A 25,783-nucleotide genomic window follows, 5' to 3' on the forward strand; every position below is an offset into this window, starting at 1 on the left:
AGTTTCTGAGCTATACAGAGATAACAAAATAAAGAGCAACAGTGTAAGGCAAAGGATGATTATCAAATTGCTCTGGGAACCTTCAATGTGAAAAAGATATAAAAGAAAGATTGAGAGGTATTAGTCTGTAAATCTCACTGAGGTCAGAAGACTAGAGCAAACCTTCCTTTTAAAAAGTCTTTAGAAACAAAACTTTAGAAAATATTTTACACACACACATTGCAGTTCTTTCTCAAACAAACGTGATTTCCTGTCTCAGATTGCATTAACATTGTTAACCTATTTTAAATTCCTATGGCACAGCAAGAGTCTTACATACTTATAAAAAATTTTTTTAAATGCATGAGCTTTAAACTCGTTTTTTTACTTTAAATAGACGTATATTAACTCTCCGTTTAGGCTGCAGGACCTCCTGGCTTAGTATAACAGCCCAACAAAATAAGAGTGGATACAAACTCTGTAATTTACTCACAGGCATAAATGGATATATAAATGTAAAAATGTGCACAACATTTTATGCCATGCTTGGCTTCATTGTGACCTAATGTTTATAATATGTAAATAATGGCTTCCTTTTAAAGCAAAGAACTTTTAATATACAGATTCATCTGAAGTCCTTTTTCTTTAATATAAACAGAAATAGAAAGAAAAAATATTCTTTTGTAATAAATAAATACCCAATGACAAAGGTTACTACTGAAGGGATTTAAAATGACAGAAGTCAACAGAAAACTTTCAATATCATACTTCTACTTTAATATGAAGATATTGTTATCAAAGGAAAAGACTCAAGAAATTCTTTGATAAAAATAATCTCACACTATCTTTGAAGCGGTTTCATTTATTTTACTACCCACTGTGTTCTTTATCGGAAGGCCAAGGGTAAGAAGTTTCCTAGTTATGATTAGGAAAGAATCTGATAGATCAGAAGACCCAATTGAAGTTGGACATAATAAGTATTAAAGTATTACATGACATCAATCCTGCCATTCCATTACTCTCTCCATCTTTGTGCACAGACTAATTATTCTGAAGCCAGTGTTCAGGAGGAAATAGAAACATACTTACCCTGGGCTGGAGTAATCTCTTTATTGCATCAACAAGGCTGGCTCTGTACTGGTCCAGAAACAGGCTGACATTGAGAAGAGAGCAGAATCCAGATTAAACTAGGTTTTCAAGTCTAATGATACTAATGGAGATAAGCACAGGGCTAATGACACATGTTTACTCAACACTAAAAAAGAGAAATTGTTTCCTTCTATTCAAGTGTCTTATTGGAAAAATAAAAAAGATGTTGCAGTCAGTGGTATCCAACCAAAGCCAAGCCATCAACATGCAATAGGCCAGTATTCACGAGAGACTGGGCCATGTGTTAATGTTAAAAGAACAACTTCTAAGCCACTGTTTGGGGGAATCGTCCTGCTGAGACGAAGCTCTCCCAGCTTCCTGTCATTGGAGCTTAGCCTCTGTAGACCTGGGCCCTCTGCCCACCGAGAGTGCTGTGAGGCCACCCTCCAAAAACAAACCAGTGGCCCTATGACACCCAAACCACAGAGCAGGTCTCAAATGGTGATGGTTTTTAGTGACTATGGATAGCACGGAGGTTAGAGTTGACTGGAGACCTAGGACTAAATGGCTCCAAAAACAAAGATAAGGTTTAGGCAATGTGTCACAGAGACCATGGCAACTCTGGATTCCCCAACCTTGATCTCCATGTTGAATTCTTTCCAGTTCACCGTCTTTCTTTTTTATACTTTGGTCTTCTGAGAATTTCTGTTGTTGTTCTGTTACCCCTTTGGCTGGGTCAGTCTGACCCTATCTTCACCAGGCCTTATCTTGGAAGCTTGGGACAGAGTGTCCTTATCTGGGACTTGCAGGTTAGAACATTGTGCATTGGCCATCCCATGAGGGGCTCGGCAAGGCCCCCCACTCTCATTTCTAATGCTTCAGTTTGGTGCAGGCCCCTCTGATCTGGCCTCCCTGCTTTTCACGTGGCATGAGTAAGTACTTCCCATTCTAGAGCCCTCCCTCATCCTTCTCAGAGCTATGGGTAAGTATCAGCTGTCAGTAGGAGGGCTGCTGTGTGGAGCCATACTTCAGGCAAGCAGGGAGCATAGTTCATTGTTTAATAGAACTCTGGCTCTGACCTTTCTATGTCACCTTGGGCTAGTCACTTCACATGAGATTTCTGTTTCTTTGTCAATAAAGGCCCACTTATGTGGCTGTAGTGGGAATCAAATTCACAATCTACGTTAGTGGACACATATTTCTTGATCACCTACTTCATACTAGAGGCTGTTTTAGGCATTAGAAATAAGCTATGAATATGGCAAAGTTCCAACCCTCAAAGAGCTTCCGGTCTGCATTCATTTACCCATCGCTAGTTCTGGCACAGCCTACAAACATAGAAGGGACTCAAATAAATATTTGTTTACTGTATGACTGGCAGATCGACACAGTCCTTGAAGTTGGGGAGCTTGTATAGGGGGTTAGTTTCAAGGACCCTAACACAGGCTCTACACCCTCCTTTACTGTTATCGTTATGGAAGAAATCAAAGTTTAGGCAGAATGTTTCACCAGACTAGGTTTTCTTCCAGTTCTCTCATTTGAGAGGGAGGAGGGGAGAGAGCAATTTCCAAGAAGTTTCCAAGAAGTCAGTGCTTGGTTTTCACCATATGATTAGTAGAAGGTTCTTCTATAAAATGATGCTTTGAGCAATGGGAAAAGGATACTCTAAAGATGAGCCAGAAATCATATTTAGAATGGGAACCTTATCCCATTCCATCCCTCGGTCAAGATAACCTGATTATTACCCATGGGAAAATTTTCTTATCGTTCAGCAAAAAAATGTACTTAAATCTTAGAACACAGAATGTCTCCAATTTAAGAGCTCTAAAATTTTCCTTTAAGTCATATTCATCAGTGATTAATAACCATTAAGGATTAATAAGAAAGAGATCAAATGGTATCAAAGCATTTTAAAGTTTTTTCTCTTCAGGACTATATACCTTATTCTTTAGTGAGACAATAATATCTTAAGCTTTAATAATTCAGCATTTTGGTTTTGTTTCTTAAGAAGACTATCATTGTGGGAAAGTATCTCTGTCATTAGTTGGGCCTATAGGAGACCTAGCTGGTTGGGATACATAGCATTAAGCAAAGGACCATGCTCAGTTTATCTGTGCATCCTAAGAGCTGGCAAGATTGTTAGGATAAACAGCATCTTGAAAGCAGAGTTTAAAACATAACCTTGCAAAGCACTATTTCTACTTAATGTTGCTAATGGCGACACAGATATTAACATCACAGCTTACAGAAAATGCAGCTGAATACGCGGTATGCATTCTAAACACAGTTATCTGAAAGATAATGTTGTCTACTCCATCACTCCAAATCAAATATCCCAAAAGTAATTGTTGTAGTTCTTTAATAGGTCTTTTTCCCAAGAAAGCTCACCTTTCTCCTTAGTTCTGGTGCAGAATTTATAACACTTTGTAGGATACGTCATATGAGCAATTTTAATGTGCTTTAGTGGGAGTGATATATAATCTCCTGAAAATTCACCCCTTAAATAAGTCCTAATGAGCTCAGAGAACAGCAGTAGCTTAAGTAGATCTATTAAAAAAGGCCGAGTGGGTCAGTGATTGGGATAGAGATATCATTTCAGCTCTCTCTTCAGTTACTGATCAAAATACATTGACGGTCAGTCTACTTTGGCCATTAACCGTGCGCACACACACACACACACACACACACACACACACCACACCATACACACACACATACACACACACACACACACACTCACACCCCTCTATATAATTCACTTGCGGAATCAACACTTGCTTTGTTCCACTGATACAAATCACAGACTTATGACAAAGGAAAGGGGCAGGGCCATTTTCATTATCTCCCTTAGAATCAGAGTTTTATGTTGAGCACAGAGCATTTACAACTCTTCTCAAAGGGAAATTAATTAGTGCAAAGAACAAGGAGGCATTTCTCTGTCACTTTCCACAAAAAGGAAGACCTCTATGTAATTGTCAAGGTGAAATGTGCTAAGCTAAATTCACTATTTCAGATTAACTTTCAGGGGAAGAACAGCCTCTATCAGTAGTTTTCAACTGACTGTTGTGGGAGCTGCCACAGATGCCATATTCTGATCTCACTTGGCTCTGCCCCTTAAGGTGTGAGATCTTTGGCATTTTGTCTTTCTTCTTTGGGACTGAGTTTCCTCAGGTGAGGTGAAAGGGCTGACTACATTTGGGTTAAAGATCTTTTCAGGTGTAAAGGTCTGTGAGTGAGAGTTAGAATTATCCATGACCACAGCATCTGGAAGAAAACAAAGAAATTCTAGAGCCTATTTTGAGAGAAAAAAAATATTTTTCATGAAAACACCTTAAATGCCAAACTTTTTCACCATTGAGAGTAAAGTAAAGAATATAGAAAATAGAAACAATCTACCATACATAGTTATCAAAAATGCTGAGAGAGCGAGCGAGGTGATGTACCTTCCCCATTCCGTTCCAAATTCTCAGGCTGCAGGCATGCAGATATGGTGCTGACTGTCCCACATACCTAACTCCACGCGCCAGGCTATGGGTGGCATTTCAGACTTGTTTTCCAAGCCTTTAGAGAATTCAAATGTACAGAATCATTTTATTTTTGCAGAGCTACAATAAACTGGAAAGCCATCAAACGCTGAATGAAAGCGTTCACTGGATAAAAAGAAAATCTTACTTCCAGACTCTTAGATTATTGTGATTGAACTGGAGTCTGGAAAGGCAGGCTTAAAATTAACAATCACTCACTGTTCTAAACTCAGCAAGGACTGGGCTAGACTACATTCCAGCGGAAAGGAACTCTTACATTAAATTCAACATTTAACAAGTCAACCAAGGAACTTAATAGGCAGTTTTTTTTTTTCTATACCTGTGGTTAAATATTCTAATATTTTGATGTTTGCCAACAGCATCTTTTTGCAGGTGTGGCTGTACCTCAATTTTTTTCCTCCCGTTTATTTCAAAGTTGACATTTTACAAGTTATTTAGGAATTATTGAACCACAAAACTATATTTCATTGTCAAAAATGCTGAATAGTGAAATAATGACTAGCTTTCACAGTTTGCCTTTTTATTTTATAATCTAGTTGAGCTAATAATTTAGATATGAACCAAGAGACTGTCTCTTCTGGGAAATAAGTTATTTCCCCCACTGCCCACAGGTTTATGAATGTCTGAATGTAAATATATGAATATATGAATGATTTAAGAATGTAAACATATCACCGCTTGTTGTAATCATGTGCATTTTGCTTGAACCACAATGTAGGTTTGGAATAGGTTTGTGAATAGAGCTTGTTTTCATGTAAATGGGATAAAGCAGTACCACTGGTTAGCTATGCAGGGAATCAGACAATGCCACCCTTGCTGGAAATACTTCAATAAGATTTTAATCCATGTACCTAATATTTGAACTCCGACTCTTGCTTCATATTCCTGTGGCCTAATCTAGATCTCGTTGACTGACAATGACTAAAGGATGATGTGAAACTTAACGTGATCTATTTGTGTGGCACCTATTTTTGGCACTGAGTATTTCAGGTTTCGTCTTGGAGGTAATGTCTAAAGGGAGCTTTCATTTCCTCCTCTATGACATTCTAAAAAAAAAAAAAAAGCAGCACAGTCTGCCTGCCTGCCCCTAGAAGGAGCGTCCAGGCAAAACTCTATAGAGAAACGCTAAACCAACAGGACATAAAGAACTCATGGAACCCTGCACTTCACTGCTATATGCACAACATGCATATTATAAACATCACTGTACTTTCTAAGTTTCTAAGCAGCTTACCCATCTCTGTGAGTATGAAGAGAGACCATTACCAAGGCATTTCTTTTGGAAATAATATCAGCATCTCAGTGAGAGTAGCTTAATGTTTCACATTTACAAATGGAAAATGATAAACAGGCTGACATATTGGCACTTAGAACACCAGGAAAAAAAAAACTTAATTCATGCATAGAAAAGCCATTTATAAAATGAAACTTGGTATATTTAGTTCATTTGAATTCATAAATTCTCACATAGCCACTGGATGTGTGTGTATGTTATGTGTGTGTGTGTGTGTGTGTGTATACTGCATTATGTTATATATTCGTAATGAAAGCCTTAACTGAATATGCATTATGTATATCAGTTGTACATGACCTTGTTGTTGGCTAGGAAAAAAAGACTATTTTTCAAACATGTTGTGTGGCTATTTTTAACCTGAGAACATTAATCGGAAAAGAGCTTAAATCTTACTTCCTCTGCTTGTCTCTCTGGTACAAATAGGATGACATGGTGTGAGTGTCCATAACACAAAGTATGAGAAAGCCAGGCTGTTTCGATATTTGCGCAAAGGACAAATTTAACTCTAAATCTCTTGGCCAGACCTGACTTTCCCCACATAATCAGAGCCCATCCATGTGCGACCCTTGTCTAAACCTCCAAGAAGACGCGGCCCTCCTTCCCACTTTCCACTGCCCTCTGATCTGACTTTCATGCTTAATCTGATTTAATCCTGCCAGCATTATCTTCATCTGTGCAATGAAACCTGGAGGATCCTTTCTCATATTTGGTGAGGAAAGGCATTTACTAAATTACTTGCTCAAATCATATGGTGAGGTTTTAGTTCCTTATTTTTGATTAGATGAGGGATGTAATATTGAGACACAATATCAACGATTAATCAGAAATCTGTTTCCCCCTTTTTTGGAACAGGTTTTCTGAAATTGGGTTCAGAGAGACTAAAAGGGCCATAGAAAAGTAGAAAATCTCAGTCTAAATTAAACAAAATATTTATTTTTTTGAGAAGTATTTTTCAGAAGAAAACAGAAAACAAATCTAATTTCATTGACTTAGGTAGAAAAGTTACCCATTGGAAATCATATTAAATAGTAGTAGTAGTAGTAGTAGTAGTAGTAGTAGTAGTAGTAGTAATAATAATAATAATAATAATAATAATAATAATAATAAAAGACTTCCTGAAAATTTCATTCCATTTATTCAGCTCTCTGATAGGGACAGTCTATCCGGGTTCTCAATCTTATGATTGGGTTTATCAATATAATAAAACTTCTTCAGAATCTGAACTTGTGTTTTCAAATCTAAAGTGTCATGAAAAAATCATGATAAAAGTACAAATAAGATCTGACTCTTAACAAGAAAAATACTTGTGAGTTGTCAATGTTTCTCATATGCTGAAATAATTATTATTTAACACACATGAAGAAAATGCATAAGGTTACTCAAAATAATTATTAAGGTTTGATACATATTTATCCTGTAACTTGGATCAGACTTTCATTAACAATAAGTAGACTCGGCTAAAAGAGAAGACCAAATATGTAAATTATTTTTAAAAAGCAGGCATCTGGCAGAGATTTTAATATTATTTGCATAACAATAAAATGTAATTTTATAATTCTTGTTTTATGTATAATTAAATATCATAATTGAATACATTGAAAATATTAGAGAGCAAACATACATTTTTAAGAAAAGTTATTTCCCTAAAGATATTCCACAGATATGTTTATTTGCTGGAGAATATATATGTGTGCACACATATGTATATTCTCTTATATCAATAGTCAGATCTCTCCTAAGAAGTAAGCTAATTGAGCTGTTTGTGTTGATAAACTCCTTTTTCTCCAGACTATTCCTCTCCGAGCCATAATTATTTGCAATTTGCCTAAGTCGTCCATTTACTGATACGTCAAGCATGAAACAGAGGCAATTCCAGAAAATGGAAATGCTTCTCAAAATCAATCTTTGGGAAATAATGTGGTAGAAGTTACTGTGTGATAGAAGACTACCTTATAACTGTCACATGGAGATGAATATTAATTTGTTGAGGTTAAGGTGGCTTTGTGCTTCATTTGTTGACTTTGCTTAGCCGTCAGCAAAGCAGCACAGCCCAATTACTCCAGCAAAGCTATTTTTTCTAACAGGAGTTTTATGATTTTTATGTACTTACCAGTCAGCACACATAACCATGTCAAAATGTCCTTCCAGTTGAGAGACATCTGTCTCATTATCCCATCGTAAAACGCTTGAGGAGAAAAAGATTTTTAAAATTATACTTAGGGTTTTTTTTCACTTTTGATTTTGAGCTATTAACATTATTTTTTGTGCCACTTGAAATTATTTAAAAGATATACACAAGTTATTTCAAAAGGTATAATAAAAAACTAGGGATGTAACTGTTCTATATTTTATTTAGTCTTCGAATATAGAATAGGAAGAATTCTCTATTTAAATATGACAGTTAAGCTTTTGCTGGTTTACTAGTTTTTGTAGGTTGTTTGGAGACAAACTAGGGAAAAATATCTTTACCAAAATCATTAGAATGAGTCTAGACTCAACGTCAATGAAGCACATATTAAAATCAAAGTATTCCCCATCTGACTGGAATACAACTTATAAAAAGAAATGAGGTGAAACTTAGTATATGTCTATATCACCTAGCATGTCAGTTGCATTTCTTATTGATAAAAGAAACAATTTGGCAAGATGGAAGAAAAGCCAACTTTCACATAGTAGCTCTCAGTTTTCAGGCACATTTTAAAATTCACTCATCCTCACACTTAGTCTCCAAAAGAGGATCAGGTTTTAAACTCACCAAAGAGCTCCACATTGCTAGATTCAGGTTAGTTCTTAGTCTTCATTTTACTTGATCTATCAGCTTGGAACTCTCCCATGAACTCCAAATTCATATATCCAACTTCCTATTTTAATATTTCTACCTGGATATCTAACAGACATCTCAAACATATGTTCAATATTGAATTCCCCAAATTCATTTCATTCGTTCACAGTATTTCTCTTCTTGTTAACTCCATCTTTTCAGTTGCTCAGGCCAAAAACCTTGGCTATATATCTCTGACTCTTCTTTTTCTGTTACACCCACACAGATAGGAAATGCAGTTAGTTCTACCTTGAAAATACATCAAAATCCAACTTTTCTCTATCTCCACTGCTCTTCTCACCCTGGAAAAAATTACCATCTTCTCTCATCTGAATTATTGCATAGTCTCCTAATTGGTCTCCCTGCTTCCACCCATCACTCTACAATCACTGCTCAAAACAGCAGCCAGAATGATCCTTTAAAAACACATACCAAATCACAAGACTTCTCTCCTTACAACCTTGTAATGGCTCCTCTCTTTACTCAGAGTAAAAGTCAAAGTCTTTCAATGACACTATTCAATCCCGTTACCACATGGATCTCATCTATTACTCTCCTCTTTGCTCTTTGCTCTGGCAACACTGGTCTCCTTATGATTTCTTGAATATACTAGGCATGCTTCTGCCTTAGGGTCTTAAAACTGGCGGCTTCCTCTGTGTGAATGCTCTTCCTCCAGATATCCCTTTGGCTCGTTCCCTCACCTTCTTCAAGTCTGCTCAAATGTCTTACCTTCTCAAGAAAGCCTACCCTGACCACTCTACTTAAAACTACCATGATTCATTTCTACTCCAGTACTCTTGAACTCCATTAATCTGCTCTTTATTTTTCTATAGCAGTTATTACTCTTCAATGTGTTATATAAGTAAATTATTAATTTTGTTTATTCTTTCTTTTTTCAGTAGAACACAAGCACCGCAGGGACAGAGATTTTTTAAGTCTGTTTATGCCATGATGTATATTCATTGCCAAGAGCAGTCCCTGCCACATAGCAGCTGTTCAATAAATATATTATATAAATAAACTGTGTATGAATGTACCTAGCACACAAAAGGCACTCAAGAAATAGAGGTTTCTATATATTAAGTTGTTCTCTGAATAGAATGTATAGTTTAGCCAGATATGGAGGCCACTTAAAATGCTTTCTGAGGATTTCTGCTTTGGGCAAAGATGGAGTAACAAGGACCTCATTTGCCCTATAGCCTGAAACAACCCCCCAAAACTACACAAAATATATAAAATGATAATTTTCAACAAGCTGAAAATTAGCAACAAAGGACAGGGGGAAAATTAAGCGAGCCTTACTATTTATCATGTTACTACCTTGAGAGAGTTTCCAGACCACAGCACAGGGAAGGAGAACTGGGGTGGAACCTGGTGGACTCCCCGAGCTAAGGAGATGGAGCTGAGAGTCCGAGAAAACCAAGTCAGTTACAGGTCCCAGTAAAGAGCACCAGATAGGAGGGTGCTGCACACAGAGAGAATTCCAAAAGTCTGTGGATAGCCCCCCTGGAGTATTTTATAGAGTTCTGATTGGGGCATGTATTTGAGAAAACTACCTGAAGTTGAGAAGATTGGATGAGACTGGGCCAGTTGCTCACACAGGGCCAGGAATAGTACCTATTCCACAAGCCAGACTGGAGAACCTCATGATTCACAGGGCACTGAGTAGAGTCTTCAGCTGGGTCTTGTCTCAGTAGTAAAGAATAGTTAGCCCTAGACTAAAAGCTGCTCTGGTCATGCCTAACAAATCTTAAAAGCAAGACCAGAAAGGATCAAATTATTTCAAAATAACTGTGTTCCAGAACAGAACCCAAAAACATTTACAGGAGTACAAAAACATTCAGATCCTAACGACGTAAGAGTACTAGACAAGCAAGTAATTGAAATAATACAATGCATAATAAGGAACAAGTCAACAGATGAACCAAATCTAAACCTGCCACAGATGTTAGAATTAGCAAACAAAGGCATTAAAATAGTTATCATAACGGTATTCATTTTATTTAAAAAGTTGAATAGAGTTATGAAAGATAATTTTTAAAGTCCTAAGTCAAAATTTTAAAGATGAAAACTGCCATGTCTGAGAGGAAAAAAATACATTAGATGGGATTAACAACAATTAGACATTACAGAATGGAAGGTTAGTGAACTTGAAGACAAAGCAATAGAAAGTATCCAAAATGAAATACAGAGAGAAAATAAAAAGAATAGAAATAAATAAAAAGAGCACTAGCAAGTAAGTTTTGGGGCAAATTTAAGTGGTCTAATATATACGTGTAATTGCAGTCTTCAAAGGACAGAAGAGAGGGGGAGGCAGAAAATTATTTGAAGAAATAATGGCCGAAATATTTCCAAATTTAATGAAAACTATTAATTCATAAATCAGGAAACTCCAACAAACTCCAAGCACAAGAAACACACACAAAAAACTACATAACACATGATAATCTACTCAAATTTCCCCAAAGCAGTGATAAAGAGAAAATCTAAAAAGTACACAGAGGGAAAAAAAGACACATGATATACAAATAAAGATAAAGATGACAGCATATCTCTTGTAAGGAATATGCAAATCAGAAGACAGTAGTGTGACATCTTTTAAGTACTAAAAAGAAAAAAATTGTCAACCTAGAATTATGTAGCCATTAAAAATATGTATATTTTAAAAAGATGAAATAAACATTTTCAGACATACAAAACTTGAAAGAATTAATCGCCAGCGGATAGTCATTACAAGAAATGCAAAGAAAGTCCTTCAGGCAGAAGAAAAACCATACCAGATGGAAATATGGACCCATGGAAATGAATGTTAAGAACCAGAAATTGTAACTACACAGGCAAATTTATAATATTTTTTTCATATTATAGAACTCTCTTTAAAATATAATTGACTGGTTAAACAAAAAACAGGTATTCTGAGGTTTCTAACATATGCATAAGTAAAATATAAGACAATAACAGAATAAAGACTGGGAGAGGAGTAAAAGAACAGTACTGTAAGGTTGTTATAGTAGAGATAAAGTAGTATATCATTTGAGGATAGTCAATGATAACTTAAAGATGCATACTATAAAACCTAAAGCAAACATTAAAACAACTAAACAAAGAGTTATAGCTAATAAGTCAACAAAGGAGATAAAATAGAATAATAAAATATACTCATTTAATTCAAAGGGAGGCAGAAAAATATGAAGAGAGGAACAAAGAATGGATGGAACTAGCATAAAACAAAAAATGAGAGATTTAAATCCAACTATATTAGTACCTGTACCAAGTGAAAATGGTCTAAATGCCCCAATTAAAAGGCAGAGTGTCAGATTTGATAAAAATGCTGGACCCATGTATATGTGGCTTATAATAACTGTTTTTTAAATATACAGCCACAAATGGGTTGAAAGTAAAAAGAAAGCAAAAAGATATACTAAGTAACACTACTTGAAAGAAAGTCAGAGTGGCTATGTTAATATAAGATAGTAGATATTAGAGCAAAGAATATCACTGGGCATAAAGAAGATCACTTTATAACATTAAAGGGTCAATTCAAGAAGCAGACATAACATTTCTAAATGTCTATCCACTGAATAACACAGTTTCTAATATATAAGCCCGAAATGGGTAGAACTGTAAGAAAACATAGACAAAACCACAATTATAATCAGAGATTTCAATACTTCTCTCTCAATATTAATTGAACAAGTAGAAAATAAGTTTATAGATGACTTGAACAATGCTATTAACTAACTTGACTTAACTGATATTTATAGACCACTCTACCCAACAATAGCAGAATATATATTCTTTTCAAATAGATATGGAGCTTTTCAAGGAGAATCCCCCAACCCGTGTGCAGGATAAAATCATTCCTTCCTCTTTCCCCTAGGTCAGTGGTTTCTAAATTTGAGTGTGCATCAGGATCCTCAAAAAGTTTGTTAAAACGCAGATTGCTGAACTTTGACCCCAGAGTTTCTGATTCAGTATATGTGGGGTGGGGCTTGAAAATCTGCATTTCTAACAAATTTCTAAGTGATGCAAATACTGCTGCTCTAGGGACCATATTTTGAGAAGCACTGCTCTGGGTCCTTGCTCCATCAAATAGCCCTGCCCTCTTTCATATCTTTACTTATTTCTTCTTCCTTAGTTGTACTGGCATTCCTGCCAACGTGCCCGACTTTTCCCGCAACTCTGCTTTCCCTTGGTACACATTTTATTTCTCTCTGTCCCTTTGCCATCAACATTTTTGCAGGAGTAGTCTAATCTCATTGCTTCACCTGTTCTTGCAATATGACCTTTCTCACCGACAGTTACTAGCATTGCTCTGCGATTTGCTTGAGCTTCAGCAATCTAGGAATAAAGCTTGGAGAAAGGGGAAGGGGAAGTAAAATTAGGTCTCAATGAAATTTCTACCTCAGAAGATCTACAATATTGGTTAACTACAGACAATTGAGTGTTGAAAGTCAGGTCCTGTTCTTTCTTTGTAAATATATGATATCTATAAAATAAACTAAAGAATACAGTAGACAGACCTGGCTTTAATGAATAGAAATCTGGACAACTATAAAGCATGAAACATGACAGAATTTAATGAGGAATTCTCAGCGAGAACTCTAGTTCATGGTTTTCAAGTGAGGTATCCAGACCAGCAACAGCAGCATCACCTGGGAACATGTTAGAAATGCAAAATCTTGAGCCCCACCTCAGTGTCTCAGGAGATGGGGCCCAGTAATCTGTGTCATAACAAGCTCTACAAATAATTCTGGTACTAAAGTTTGAGAATTGTGGCTCCAGCTTATCATTTCTATGTTTCTGGCCTAAATTTAAAGCTGATGCCACCCACTGGCTTTGTGTTTTTGTCTGTAATTTAGCTGAAATAAACTTATCTCAGAGTCCAAAAGGAAGACAGATTTGCCTAACATTTGGACCCCCTATGTTGGTGACCAGTATATTTTAAACTGGTTAAGGAGCACTAGTAAAGAGTTTTGAAATCTTGGAATGAAAGATACTAATTATTTACTAATTACATTTTCCATTTCAAATATATCTAATTATATGAGTATGACAGCTGATTAATTTATATGGTAACAAAACAAAGTGACAATAAAAAATTAGAATTAGTTCTAATTTCATAACAAATTACAATTATGTGCCCTTTGATATGAAATTGTAAAATTAATTATTGCTTTTTTGTATTTTCGCTTATTTTTCTTCTTTTCTCTTTATTTTTCTAATTTATGAACTTTCAAACAGTGCATTTTAATATAGAAACTTCGCTATTTCTTAGCAATTTCAAATGATAACTTCCAAAATAATGGGGTAAAAACTGTTCTGCTATAGCATTATGGTAGCAACTTAGGGTGACCCATAAGATTAACAAGAGAAATAAAGAAAAAAATTTTAAATGTTAGTGAAACATCCAAAAGATTTTAAGTAGAAAACACCCTGTTCTTGAATAGGAAGATTTAGTTATAAATATGTCAAGTCTTAGTAAATTATACATTTCAATGAAAATACCAATGTAATAAAAATACCAATATAACTTTAGAATAGTCTAGGGGGAAAAAAATGGCAAGGGACCAGTCTTAATGGGTATGAAAATAAATTATGAAGTTTAATAATTTACACCATTTGGTCTGAATAGACAAAGTCTACTTCTGAAAATTTGCCCTGTAGATATACTTGCAAATGGACGGACGGTTTATGTACAGATGTGTTTCACTGTAGCATTATTGTAAAAGCAAAATGCTGAAAACAAATCATGCCTTTTATTCAAGTATAAAATATATTATTTTTTAGCAATAGATTATGATGTGGTCATTCTCTAACAAAATTTTTAAGAATGCCCTTTGTGCATTTTAAAGCAACAAACTGCTTTGAAAATGAAGACATTTTTGTTTGATACGTAACTTCTGTGATATCAGTTTCTATGAAGGAGGGATTATTTTTTTCTTAAACCTGGAAGACATTTTCATAGAAGATGAAATAGTACGACCTGCACACCTAGCTATCAATATAGAACGCGGCCGATTTGGGGTAGTGAGATTTTGACCTTGATAGAGCAGAGATCAGCATGTCCAAAAAGCCATACAATGTTATTTTAGAAGAAAAGGTCATAAGTTTTAATGTGCTGCAGTTTAGAGGGCGCCTAAAAAAATACAGTGTCCCATATTTAAAATCTGGCTCATTTTAACACACACAAAAAGAACGCTATCAAAATAAGCCAGGACATGAGTCCTTCTATAAACTTGTCAAGCAAATAAAAAAATGTGAGTAATAGAAAGTACACATAGTAATTTCATTTTTCCATATCCAAGATAGCAACAGAAGGAAACAAGACTGGGGGATCTCTAGAATTCTTAGCAGTTCTCAAGCTTCTGTTACCATAATTCTAGCAAACTCACTAATAGGTATACTTTATCAGAACATTTCTTAAAGAGAGCCCTCAGCTTTCTTATCTCAGTTACCTTCTACTAACCTTCCTCTTCAATCTGACAAAGGACAGATAAATGCCTACTCACAATGTCAGTGTGTCTACAGACACTGCATATGCCTGCCTGAGAAGAACCCTAGCCTGAAATGAAAGTCAGCTATCTGAGATATAAACTGATGTCTGAATCTCTAGAGCTTGACTTTCTTCTATGAAAAATTATTTGGTTCCATAAGCCTTATGGATTCATATCTTTCAACATGTGCTCCAAATACAAATCTTAAAACCTTTCATGAACCACAGATAAAGTATACTAATTGCTTCAGAGGATACAAAAACATATTAAGCAGAATCCTTCCCTTCAAGAAAATTATCGGTCTCCCTTGCTAGAAGGTGAACTCTAAGAAGGCACGGACTTTCTCAGTTTTGTTCATCGCTACATCTCCAGCACCTAGAACAGCACCTGGTAGACAGAAGGGGATCTAAATATCTGTCGGGAAGTGAATGAACCAATGAACATGAACACAAAGACAACACGTTTTGAACAATAAGAGACTATGCCACATTTTACTGTGGGACTATTCTAAGGCCAACAGAAGTTAAAAGAAGAGAAAGATTAGGGCAAGCTAAAATAGCCTGAGAACGCAGGAGGAAATCAAACCATCTTAGAAGGAAGAACCTAGATGCATGAGGAAGAGGGGAATAAGACTGACAAAAATCTGGGATGAGAAGGACCAAATGTGTTAGGAGGAGAATGAAGAGACTTGGGTGACAAAGGAGAGGGTGTATGTTGAGCAGCCGTGAAAGCCAGTGAGTGAGGAGATGAGGAAGGTAAGAAGACTGCTGAAGGCCTGGAAAAACCAGCCACCGGATCCCACTTGGTTAGGGTTTACATTTTAAAAATCATTTTTCACACCCCCAATTTAACCTCTAAAGGAAAATGAGCCTCCGAAAGGATACGAATCTTAAAGAGCAGTAGGGCAATGGGGCCAATAGCCAATCCTGGGGGCCCACATAAAGGTAATATTTGAGTTATGAAAAAATCTTAAAAGTTATAATAAGTTCCATAGTTACTGAGCTTAATGGTTTATCAAAGAATAAAAGTCACAGGCCTAAATTCACTAGCAATTTTCACACAAAGATAAGTCTTTTCTTAAGTAGAAATTCACTGTTAATATCACAGCAGGGTATATTTAAAAGATTTTAAAAATTTTTGTAAGTGTTAACTAATATTAACCAGAGAATGACACCATTCACTAATTCTGGAACACCTAGAAATATATAGACGTCAAAAGCTCTGAATGGTTCTTTATTAAACAGTCAAAGTTTTGAAGACAGCTTCGGATAAACCTAACAATTGAGATGCTGTAAATATCTTTGCTCTTTTACCAGTCTCTAACTATATTTAGTAGCACAATTTCCTTTGTTCAAGAGTTATTCTTGCTTACTCCGTATTGATGTTCTCAAAGGCAGAATACCTTGGACATATCAGTTAAATGAATGGATGGCTGCATGGATGAACAAATGACTGAAACATCAAGTGATTTTATTAAGACCTTTGAGATGTAATGGCTATACGCTTCATGTATATACATCCTAGACCTTTTTTGGCCAGGCTAAAGCTTCTAGGCTTTTGCAAGCATATCTTTCATATTAATCAACAGTCGCACTGGGATTAAAACAGAACAGAAGGAGAAAGAAAGTTTATAAGGGAAGAGTGTTATTCTAGGCCAAGATAGTGGCGTTTATGAGAGCAGGGGTGGGTTTACTGTGAAACCAACAAGGCTTAAGTGCCAGAACCCCTCACTTGCACAGGTCCCTTCCAAGGCCCACGAGTAGCCCTAGTAATTTCTTCACATGGTAGGATGCTTCTGTAAAATTTGCCAAAGTAAAGTATAATTGAATTCATCCCCCTAAAAAGGGCCTTCAGAATAAGTTTCAGGCCCTGCACGAACGGAGTCTGCCCTGAGTGAGAAGTAGGAAGAGACTGGTCAGAGGAGGACCGCTGACAGCGACTGAGGACATTGTCAGAGCAGTGAGAATGGGAGCCTGGAGTGCCAGTCAAATTTCTGGGTGCCTTCTCATTCCTTTTTAAAAACACCATTTCCTAGGCTCACAGTTCTCATATCAAGATTTTCCTTTCTGCTTTATATCTTCTTTGCAAATGAAGTCACAGGAGACATTCAGCTATTACAAACTTCATGTCAAGCTCTGAAGTGCTTTTTAATAGCAGAAATATTTGGCTTGCGTGTGTGGCTTTGTAGCTATGGTAAATACCTCTTAGTTATCTGTTGCTACTGTTATTCCACACCTCCAATTTGGAGAAGAAATTCTGCATATGCATGGAGGCACTAAAAAAAAATATTGAACCATATCTTAGCTCTTTTGTGAACAGGTTCCTTTTATTTCTTCTCACATAGAGCTAATGCTTTTATCATATTGTACTGGTTATGGGTGGGGAAGCAGCAGATAGAAGGGGAATACCGATTATTGCATCGTTGGTTGGCAGTTTCCTCTTAGCTTCTTGAAGGTTAAGTGGTCAAGTAGCTTCTTAATACGAGATTAAGGCATCTCAAGGACTGACTCATCCACCTGTTTTCTGACAGAGTGCTTTAGCAGACTTCAGCAAAATGCTTGTTGTGGTTAAAAAAAAAGACACTGACCACAATTAATATGAAATAAAGATGGAAAAAAACCATCTTGGAGGTTTCTGGATGACTAATGACATATAAACTTTGTCTAGGTACATAACAGAACAATAAATTTTTGAAATAGCATTTTTGAGAACAGATAAATAGAAATAAAGGCATTTTGGATATGTCCTGTGTTGAACATGACATTTTACTTTTTTATGTAACTTAATTTTATAAAGAGATGATAGGAAATACTATTACACTCCATAAGTTAAACACTCGACATTTTTATTTCTCAAAATGCAACATTTTAGAAGTCTAGATATGTTTATTAATTAGTGATTATTAACACCCAGTAAACAACATTATGTCTTGTAAAAACACAATCTCTCTTCACAGCATGATGCTGAAATCTATTATTCCCTGATTCCATATGCTGAAATACACTCAAATGGTCACAAATGACCTTAAGCATTAAATAAATGTAAATGAGGACAACATAGAAAATGTGCTTTTGATTGATAACTAAAAGACCAGGTTGAAAATCACGTCCAAAAATGAAGTCCTCTCCAGAACGGCATGGCAGTCTGCTCTGTAGAGTAAAGGCTGTCCCAAGAATGAAGAGCAGGTAAGAAGACTGCTCTTTCTCCAGACCCGCAGGAGGTTTTCTGGGAAATAGAACTGGTTTGTTCATTTATATGAGGAACACAGAGCATACTGCCCCTCGTGCCATCAGCCTATTCTGAACATTCTAATGCGGGATTTAAAAATACATATCTGAACTTCATTACATTCAACAACAAATATAAGAGAGAAAAAATTATTGCTCTCCCATAGCCTCATCCCAATATGTTGACCACTTTAGTTTTAAAGCATTGTTGCTATTTATCCACCTCTTCCTCTAAATGCCAGCTGAGGAGTCGGGGTGGCAAAGCACCCTCAACTTAGAGAAAACTCAAAATGTCAAAGGATGACAGATTAACCATAATAAATAAATTAAATAATTAAAGAGTAGATTGTTCTAATGCTATTTGGGACTAAACATATAAAGGAAAAAATGCACAAATACAAATATTTCATGTGAAACTACTAAATGTTTACTCATTCTCCTAGGTTCGTGCCAACAGGGCCAAAATAAAATGTGGCACCACATTTTCGATGAGGGTAAGCATTTCTCCTAGTTTGGACAAGAATTAACAAAATCTAAGAAGGAATGGATACCTAGACTATTTCAAAATCATGGAATCAAGCAGGGTTCCTCAATTTTGGCACTATTAACATTTGGGGCCTGATATTTCGTGTGTATTTTAGGATTTTTAGCAGCATCCCTGGCCTCCACCCACTGAATGCCAGTAGCAACTCCATGTCCCTAGTCATGACAATTAAAAATAAATCCCCTGGGACAAAATTGCCCCCATGTTGAAAACCAATGGAACAGAGCAGTTCATAAGAAGGTCTCAGGCTGGACGTCTACCAACCTCATACTGTAACATACTCTCAAACCTTAAATCCTTCTCAATCCAGTATAGGATATACTTATCTTCAGTTTTTCTCATCTATTAATTGAAAGTAATGAGAATGCCTGCCTACCTCATTACAGGTTCTTGTGAGCATTAAGTAAGATACTTTAAAAGTGCTTAGAACAGTACCTGACACATAGTAACTACTCACTAAATGTTAGCTTTTATTATTTTTAATAATCACCCAGAGTATGGAGAAAAGCAATTTCAACCAGAGTATTTTCATGCAGAAATGTATCTTACCAGCTTGATATTTTCTGCGTCTTAAACACACCGGCCTTCTGATTCCTTGTGATGATGTCTCTCACATCTATTGGACATAGTTAAGAAAGTTTCGGCAGTGACTGTCAACTGACATGAATGAATGAGTGAATGAATGAATGCATGAATAAAAGCCTGCAAACACAGTGATCTTACCCTATAAGGGATCAGCACAGGGAAAAGAGAAGAGCTGTAGGTATAAAGAAGGCGGAGAAGGCCTGGCCCCACCACCAAATGTTGAATTACTTGCCACAGGCAAGCTCTTCTAATTCCCTAGGCTGCAGTTTTGTGACCTGGGGAATGTATGTTCAGGTAGCATACAGGCAAGGCCCAGGGGTTTTGGGTGTCGGTGGGGAGAGATGACTGTTCCATAGGTGCCAGGCCTCTCTTGCTTAAAAGAGATAGGAGTCTAAACGCAAAAGGTTTTTCCGTCAGTGGGAGAGCAATAGCAGTCTTCTGAGACTTTCCAAGTTGAAGTATTTCCAGTTCCCTAAGCGCTAGTAGGTAGGGTGGAGATGAGCAGCAGGGAAAGGCTTGGGAGGAAGTGAGACAAGAAAGATGAAGAAAAGCTTGGAGAATCTTTGAGAGAAAATGAATTACTGAAAAAGAAAGTCAACCCAGTGAAAGCCTCCTTGAAGAACTGTCCTTAAAGACTTATGCTTTGGCCTATGGCCATCGGCTTGTATGTAAGGACTTGTACAAAATGAGCCAGATGTATTGAAAAGATGTTTTGAAGAAATGGTCCATTATATCACATAGCACTATCTTTGTTGAGGGCCCATGAGAAAAATCATATCAGATTTCAACCAGAGTGTTTTAGTGGGAAAAGCTAGACCTTAGATAGACTAGTTTTGCTTTAACTTCTGGACACTGTATTTCTTATAACTCTTCCTCTTTCTCTCTGGTCCCTGTGCAACTCAGAGCCAAATGTACAACCTACGTCTGACAACCAGAAGAGCGCCCATGGCGAATATTTTCTATACTGACCTACATTCCTGGCTTCATCATATTTTCTTGGCTTTCTAATTTTCATTGGCCCTCACTTTCTCATTTATTTTATATGGTATATTCTGTGTGTCCCTGTAAGAAGCCTCAAAATCCCTTTTTTGGAATAAGGCAGGCTTAAATAAACAAGAAATAAAATAATTCCAGTGAAGGCTGCAAGCTGAACTAAATTGGGCCCATGGGGAGGACACCAAGCAGACAAGCGATGTTCCCCTATTGCTCAGAAAAACAGATTTCCTGAAATGCTTGAAACAAGCATTGGCCAAGATCTCCCCGCAAGAACAGAGCCACAGGACTTTTTAACCCAAATCTCTGCTTGAAACACCAGGCACACCCATTTCTTCTCTGAGTGAATAAGCAGGTACTGTGATAGCTTTCTTCCCCCAGGAGTGGGTAGGAAAAATCAATTAGGTCTCCTAATGAAGGGCTTTGTTGAGGTTTACAAAAGTGCTATAATGCAGACTTTTTTTTTTTCTGGGTGAACTTTCCTGTATGCAAATTAAATACCGTTAAATTACATTCATTAAAAAAATAAAGGAGACTAATTTGCCTACTTGTTTTGATTAACTAAAATGACACATCAGCCTACAGTTCTGTCTATTTCAGGAAGAAAGTATTTCAGGAAAGTCTTCTAAATGAAATGTCTTGTAGGAAAGGACAGCTGACATCGTTATTCTGAGAGGAACAAAATTAGTAGAGTCAACCGACAACTGTTTTTGACTAAGCTCTCTCACACTCCGGCCACACCCTACTCAGCGTTTCCATGACATTCAATTGCATGCCATAATGTGCCCGGTATACCTGTAGCGTCGTATGAGTACATGACTAATCTATCAAGCAAAACATATTATTTTGTTTGTGGAGGTAATACTTTTTATAAAATAGTCACAGGGAAGTTAAATTATATAACTCGGAAAACCTATTAATAATTTTTAGTAAACAACACTATATACTTTTATATAATTTATAAACCTGTGACTCCAGGTGGTCAGGCTAAAGCAAGTGAATGTATTTATATTCTAGAAGCAATTTTTTAATAAAAAACTTCACAGCAGTACTTAGGCTGCTTTATTTTTAGAACCGGAAATAAAATATATTTTGTGGTTTAGGAGGTGTTTTTATATTAAAACAAATACAAAGAGAAAAAATGTCAATAGTGTATTAAAATATTACTGTAAGAGATATATTGTGACATTATGCTCTCCACCCCTTTACTTTGGGTCAGATTTTGAGGTGGTTCCTTTAGTTGGCACTGTGTCCAGTAATAGATTTTATCATTTTTCTGTGTCACCTCGGGGTAATAAAGGTAATCCAATCAAATCGAGTCAATACATTCAGGATAGTTTGAATAGGATGGACCAAATCATGTTCTCTGAACTGCACCCACCTTCTGGTAGACTTCAGTGGGAGGTGCTGGGTACAAAGAAAGCCTTAATGTGATTTCTGATTAAATGGATACAGAGCAATCACCTCCAATCTCCTCGTCTGGGCAACTGGACTTCCAGAGCTATAGGATATACGCTTGTGACTGGCTAAAAGGAAACCGGGATTCTATATCTACATTTTCTTCTCAAATAAAGCACAGTTCAGAAGTGGGGCTCCATTTTAATTTTGTTCCAGTTGACTTTTATTTTTAAAATATATATTTTTTGTATAACGATAATAGGGATTTAAACAAATTATATATTATATATATTACATATAATATCATTTTAAATATTAAGCCTCCTTCTGTGATTAGTAACTGATATTTATCAGTAGTTGCATATAACAAGAGCTGGCCCTGTTCTTTAAGCAAAAAAAGATTTTTTAAAGAATAATAACATAATTTACAAAGCATTACTTTCTTGGCTCATGTTTCTTTTATTTTCATGGAACATCAAAAGTGAGGTAGGAAACTATGAAATTATAAATACTATTCGTTTTAGTCTCTAAAGGTTTTAAAAATTACCTGATGTGACAATATTTGCAATTTAAAGGCTACGAAATAATTTTTTTGCCCACCTTAAAAAATTTATTTATTTATTTATTTTTAACGCCTGCAGCACCTGGTATTCATAGATGGTCTCCCATCCAAGTACTAACCAGGCCCGACCCTGCTTAATTTCCCAGATCAGACGGGATCGGGCATGTTCAGGGTGGCATGGCCGTAGACAAAAGCTGCAAAATATTCCTAAATGTGTTTATACTCAAATAAATTTAGAAGATGACGTAGAGGTGCTTTGAACTCTATTAGCAATGTAAACTGTTAGGGTTAATGGATGAGAGATCTTTTCTTCCAGAGAGTGCTGAGGAAATGCAACATGACACTCATCAAATTATTCTAGTTTTTGGTGAAACATAATGGGTTGTTGGGAAAAAATATATTTAAGGTTTGAAGTCAAATGAACCTGGCTTCAGTGTTGGTTCTCATACTTAGTGGCATACTTTGGAGGGATGAAGAGGCTGGTGATAGTAACTAAAATGAGGTTTGGCAATTAAGCTTTATCTCCTTTCGCTGCAACTCAGAACTAATTAAGTGAACATTTATACTGTAGAATTTAAATAACTGGAGGGAATCAAAGAACTTCTGCCCCGTAGATTTTCGGTGTCTTTCACACGCATCAATGTATTCTAGCCAAGGCATAGTCTGTGTCCCACAAAGACAGGAGTTGGCCTATCTTGTTCACCGCTGTATCTTTAGCACCTGAAATTCATGCAGTTAATACTGGTGAAACTAATTTTAATTGATAAGTTAAAACTTAATGTTCAAAGCTATCTGTTGAGTTCCTACCCAATGAGAGGCACATAGAGTCCATTTATGACTCATCTAGTAAATAGAAGTACTGGCATCAATATTTCAGCTGGCACTGATATTGGAGGAAGGGGTGTGGATTCAGGACGATGGCCTGGCATTCCCAAGGTCTCAACCATCCATGACACATGAAGCTTAATTTATTAATCTCTTAAACTAGGGATTCTGGTAAATAAAATAATGTTGAGCTAGGGGTATCTCCTTTAAAATAAAGAGGAAATTGGCCAAGTTTTGGAAAATCATAAGATCGAGATCATGATCCAGATTATGCATATTATGAGGGTAAGATACTTAGATCAGGAGCACAAGAAATGAGTCACCAAGCATTGCCATATTCTGCAGATAACACACTTGATGTTTACTAAGGATGGGTCAAGGCAAAGTGCTTGTGTCGAGTGAATTAGTACCAGAGAAGGCTACTCACCTTTTAGGGTAGTACTTTTATTCATTATGATTTGGAAGAGGCTTAGCACCAATAATAACTCCGTATACTATTTCTCTCCCCTATTCTCATGTCTTTGCCAGCACCAGCTACAAACTTTATGGAGTAATTATTATCTGTGGGAACTTGGAGATTTCTTTATTACATTAAAAGGGCTATGCCAAAGAAAAGGGAACATATTTCACACTATTTTAGGATAAATTTGAGAACTAGATGAACCAAATGATGTCATTTCCAACGTATCCTTTGTTCTCTTTGGGTACAGCTAAAATGGCATCTGTAGGGAGAAGGATCTCTGAATAATGGGCTCTGTGTTAGACGGAGCAGTGTAGTTTAAGGACCAAGGAGACCTCAGGGACATCTACCCACAAGTCTGAGAAAATATTTAGGACTTAAACACCCGCTTATACCTTTAAGTCTTAACTCTTCTCAGATATCTCTGTTCGATAAATCTCAAATCATCATCTACCTTTCCAGTGTCAAAGTAGAGAGCTCTAGAAGACATAGCCAATTCAACTGATACATTTTTAGAGAGATAATAAATAACTTCGCAACTGGTTGATATGCTTCTATAATATAAAGATTCAGAGCTTATCCTTTCATTGCCTCACATATTTAAAAAAAATAGAAATAACAGAAGATAAAAGAAAATATCGGGAAATGCTATTTTTTTTTTAAAGGTAAGAATTAGAAGCTTAGAAGATTAAGAGACTAGGAAGTAAGATTCAGTTAGATTCATTAAATTCAGATGCCAAGAACAACAAAAATAATTTTTCAAATGATGAGAATAACATACAGGCCAATACTCAGATGCGATGTGCGATTGTCAGGTCGATTTTCAATTACATTTCGCTGATGTCTTCATTTGGTTCTTAATGTGCTCATCTTGCCCATTAAGAATAATTAGCAGCTTTGCTTAGAGATTTTCTGGCTTCTGGCAATGTTTCTCCCCCCTTTTTTGTTGACATTCACTTTTACTTTTTAGAAAGTAATTTTTGGATAATATCCTACAACTGCTATATAATTTAGGCTTCCTCGAATTTTAAAAGAAAGATGTAAACAGTAATTTTTAAATGAGTTCATTTTGATCTATATGCACCAACAGTATGTGATTCAGTGAATTAGTAATTCTTACAGAAAGTGGGCACACAAATAGAAAAAAAAATTTTTTCATTCATATTAACCTCACTCGGTAAAACTGCTTATAATGAATGCCAGTTGTAAGCTCTGTTAGCAAATCAAGAATAACATTAGTATTAAAAGCAGGAAAAACACATTGCCAATTTTTAAGGCTTCATGCATGCTTTTTCCTCTTAATTTAAAAGAATTAGATCTAGTTACAACAGAAGAATGCACACAAACATAGAACAACTGCATGACAAAAACTGAACTCCACCAGGAAAGTCCTAAGAGATGAAATAAAACACACTACCAGTTTTGGTCTGCACCCTGAAAGGACCTACTTTATCTACATTGTAAAGTTCTTCCCCTCCTGCCCTTTGGCACCCCGCTATATTAAACCCATTGTAAAACCCAGCACAATAAAGCACTCTCAGGGCTGAGCTTCTGAGGACCAAATGTTAAAAATCCATTTTCTTGGGAGGGGGCTGTACCAATCATTTCTTTGAAAGGCCGGCGGAGTGAATACAGAATCTGAGATTTTCTCTCTGATTTCAAGAGCTGGCATGGTATCTTTGCTGTTTAAAGCAAAGGTGCGTTAATTAGTGACATTAGCGTTGCTTCCCTTCTTTAGAAGCTTTGCAGTTTAGCTCGATAATAATTTTAGTACAATTAAATTTACATACTGACTACAGATGCTTCCTATAGTTGATAAAAGTTCTAATTGCTTTCTGACGCTATTAAATAAGACACCTGCTGACTTAAGAAACCTCAGGTTGCTGGGTCCAATCTGAAAGTTTCTGTGGTTAAAATGACCTTCTCTTGTCCAATAATCCTGCTCACCCCCCCTCCCCAAAAGA

At 36.3% G+C, this 25,783-nt stretch overlaps 1 protein-coding gene and 1 pseudogene across 1 annotated transcript in view; both read right to left on the minus strand.

Annotated features, from left to right (window-relative positions):
- The window catches only part of CAMKMT (calmodulin-lysine N-methyltransferase), a 339,386-nt gene that overhangs the window by 15,345 nt on the left and 298,258 nt on the right, over positions 1–25,783 (minus strand). The window contains exons 7-9 of the mRNA XM_039887277.1: positions 19,546–19,612; positions 8,018–8,092; positions 1,069–1,132 (exon numbers count right to left, since the gene is read on the minus strand). Of these exons, the coding sequence (XP_039743211.1) occupies positions 1,069–1,132; positions 8,018–8,092; positions 19,546–19,612 (206 nt within the window). The remainder of the gene's footprint in view (positions 1–1,068; positions 1,133–8,017; positions 8,093–19,545; positions 19,613–25,783) is intronic.
- LOC120622169 (uncharacterized) lies at positions 22,605–22,723 on the minus strand (annotated as a pseudogene).

This window comes from Pteropus medius, unplaced genomic scaffold (assembly GCF_902729225.1).
Source record: "Pteropus medius unplaced genomic scaffold, Ma_sr-lr_union100, whole genome shotgun sequence".
In the NCBI taxonomy this organism is placed as follows: Eukaryota; Metazoa; Chordata; class Mammalia; order Chiroptera; family Pteropodidae; genus Pteropus; species Pteropus medius.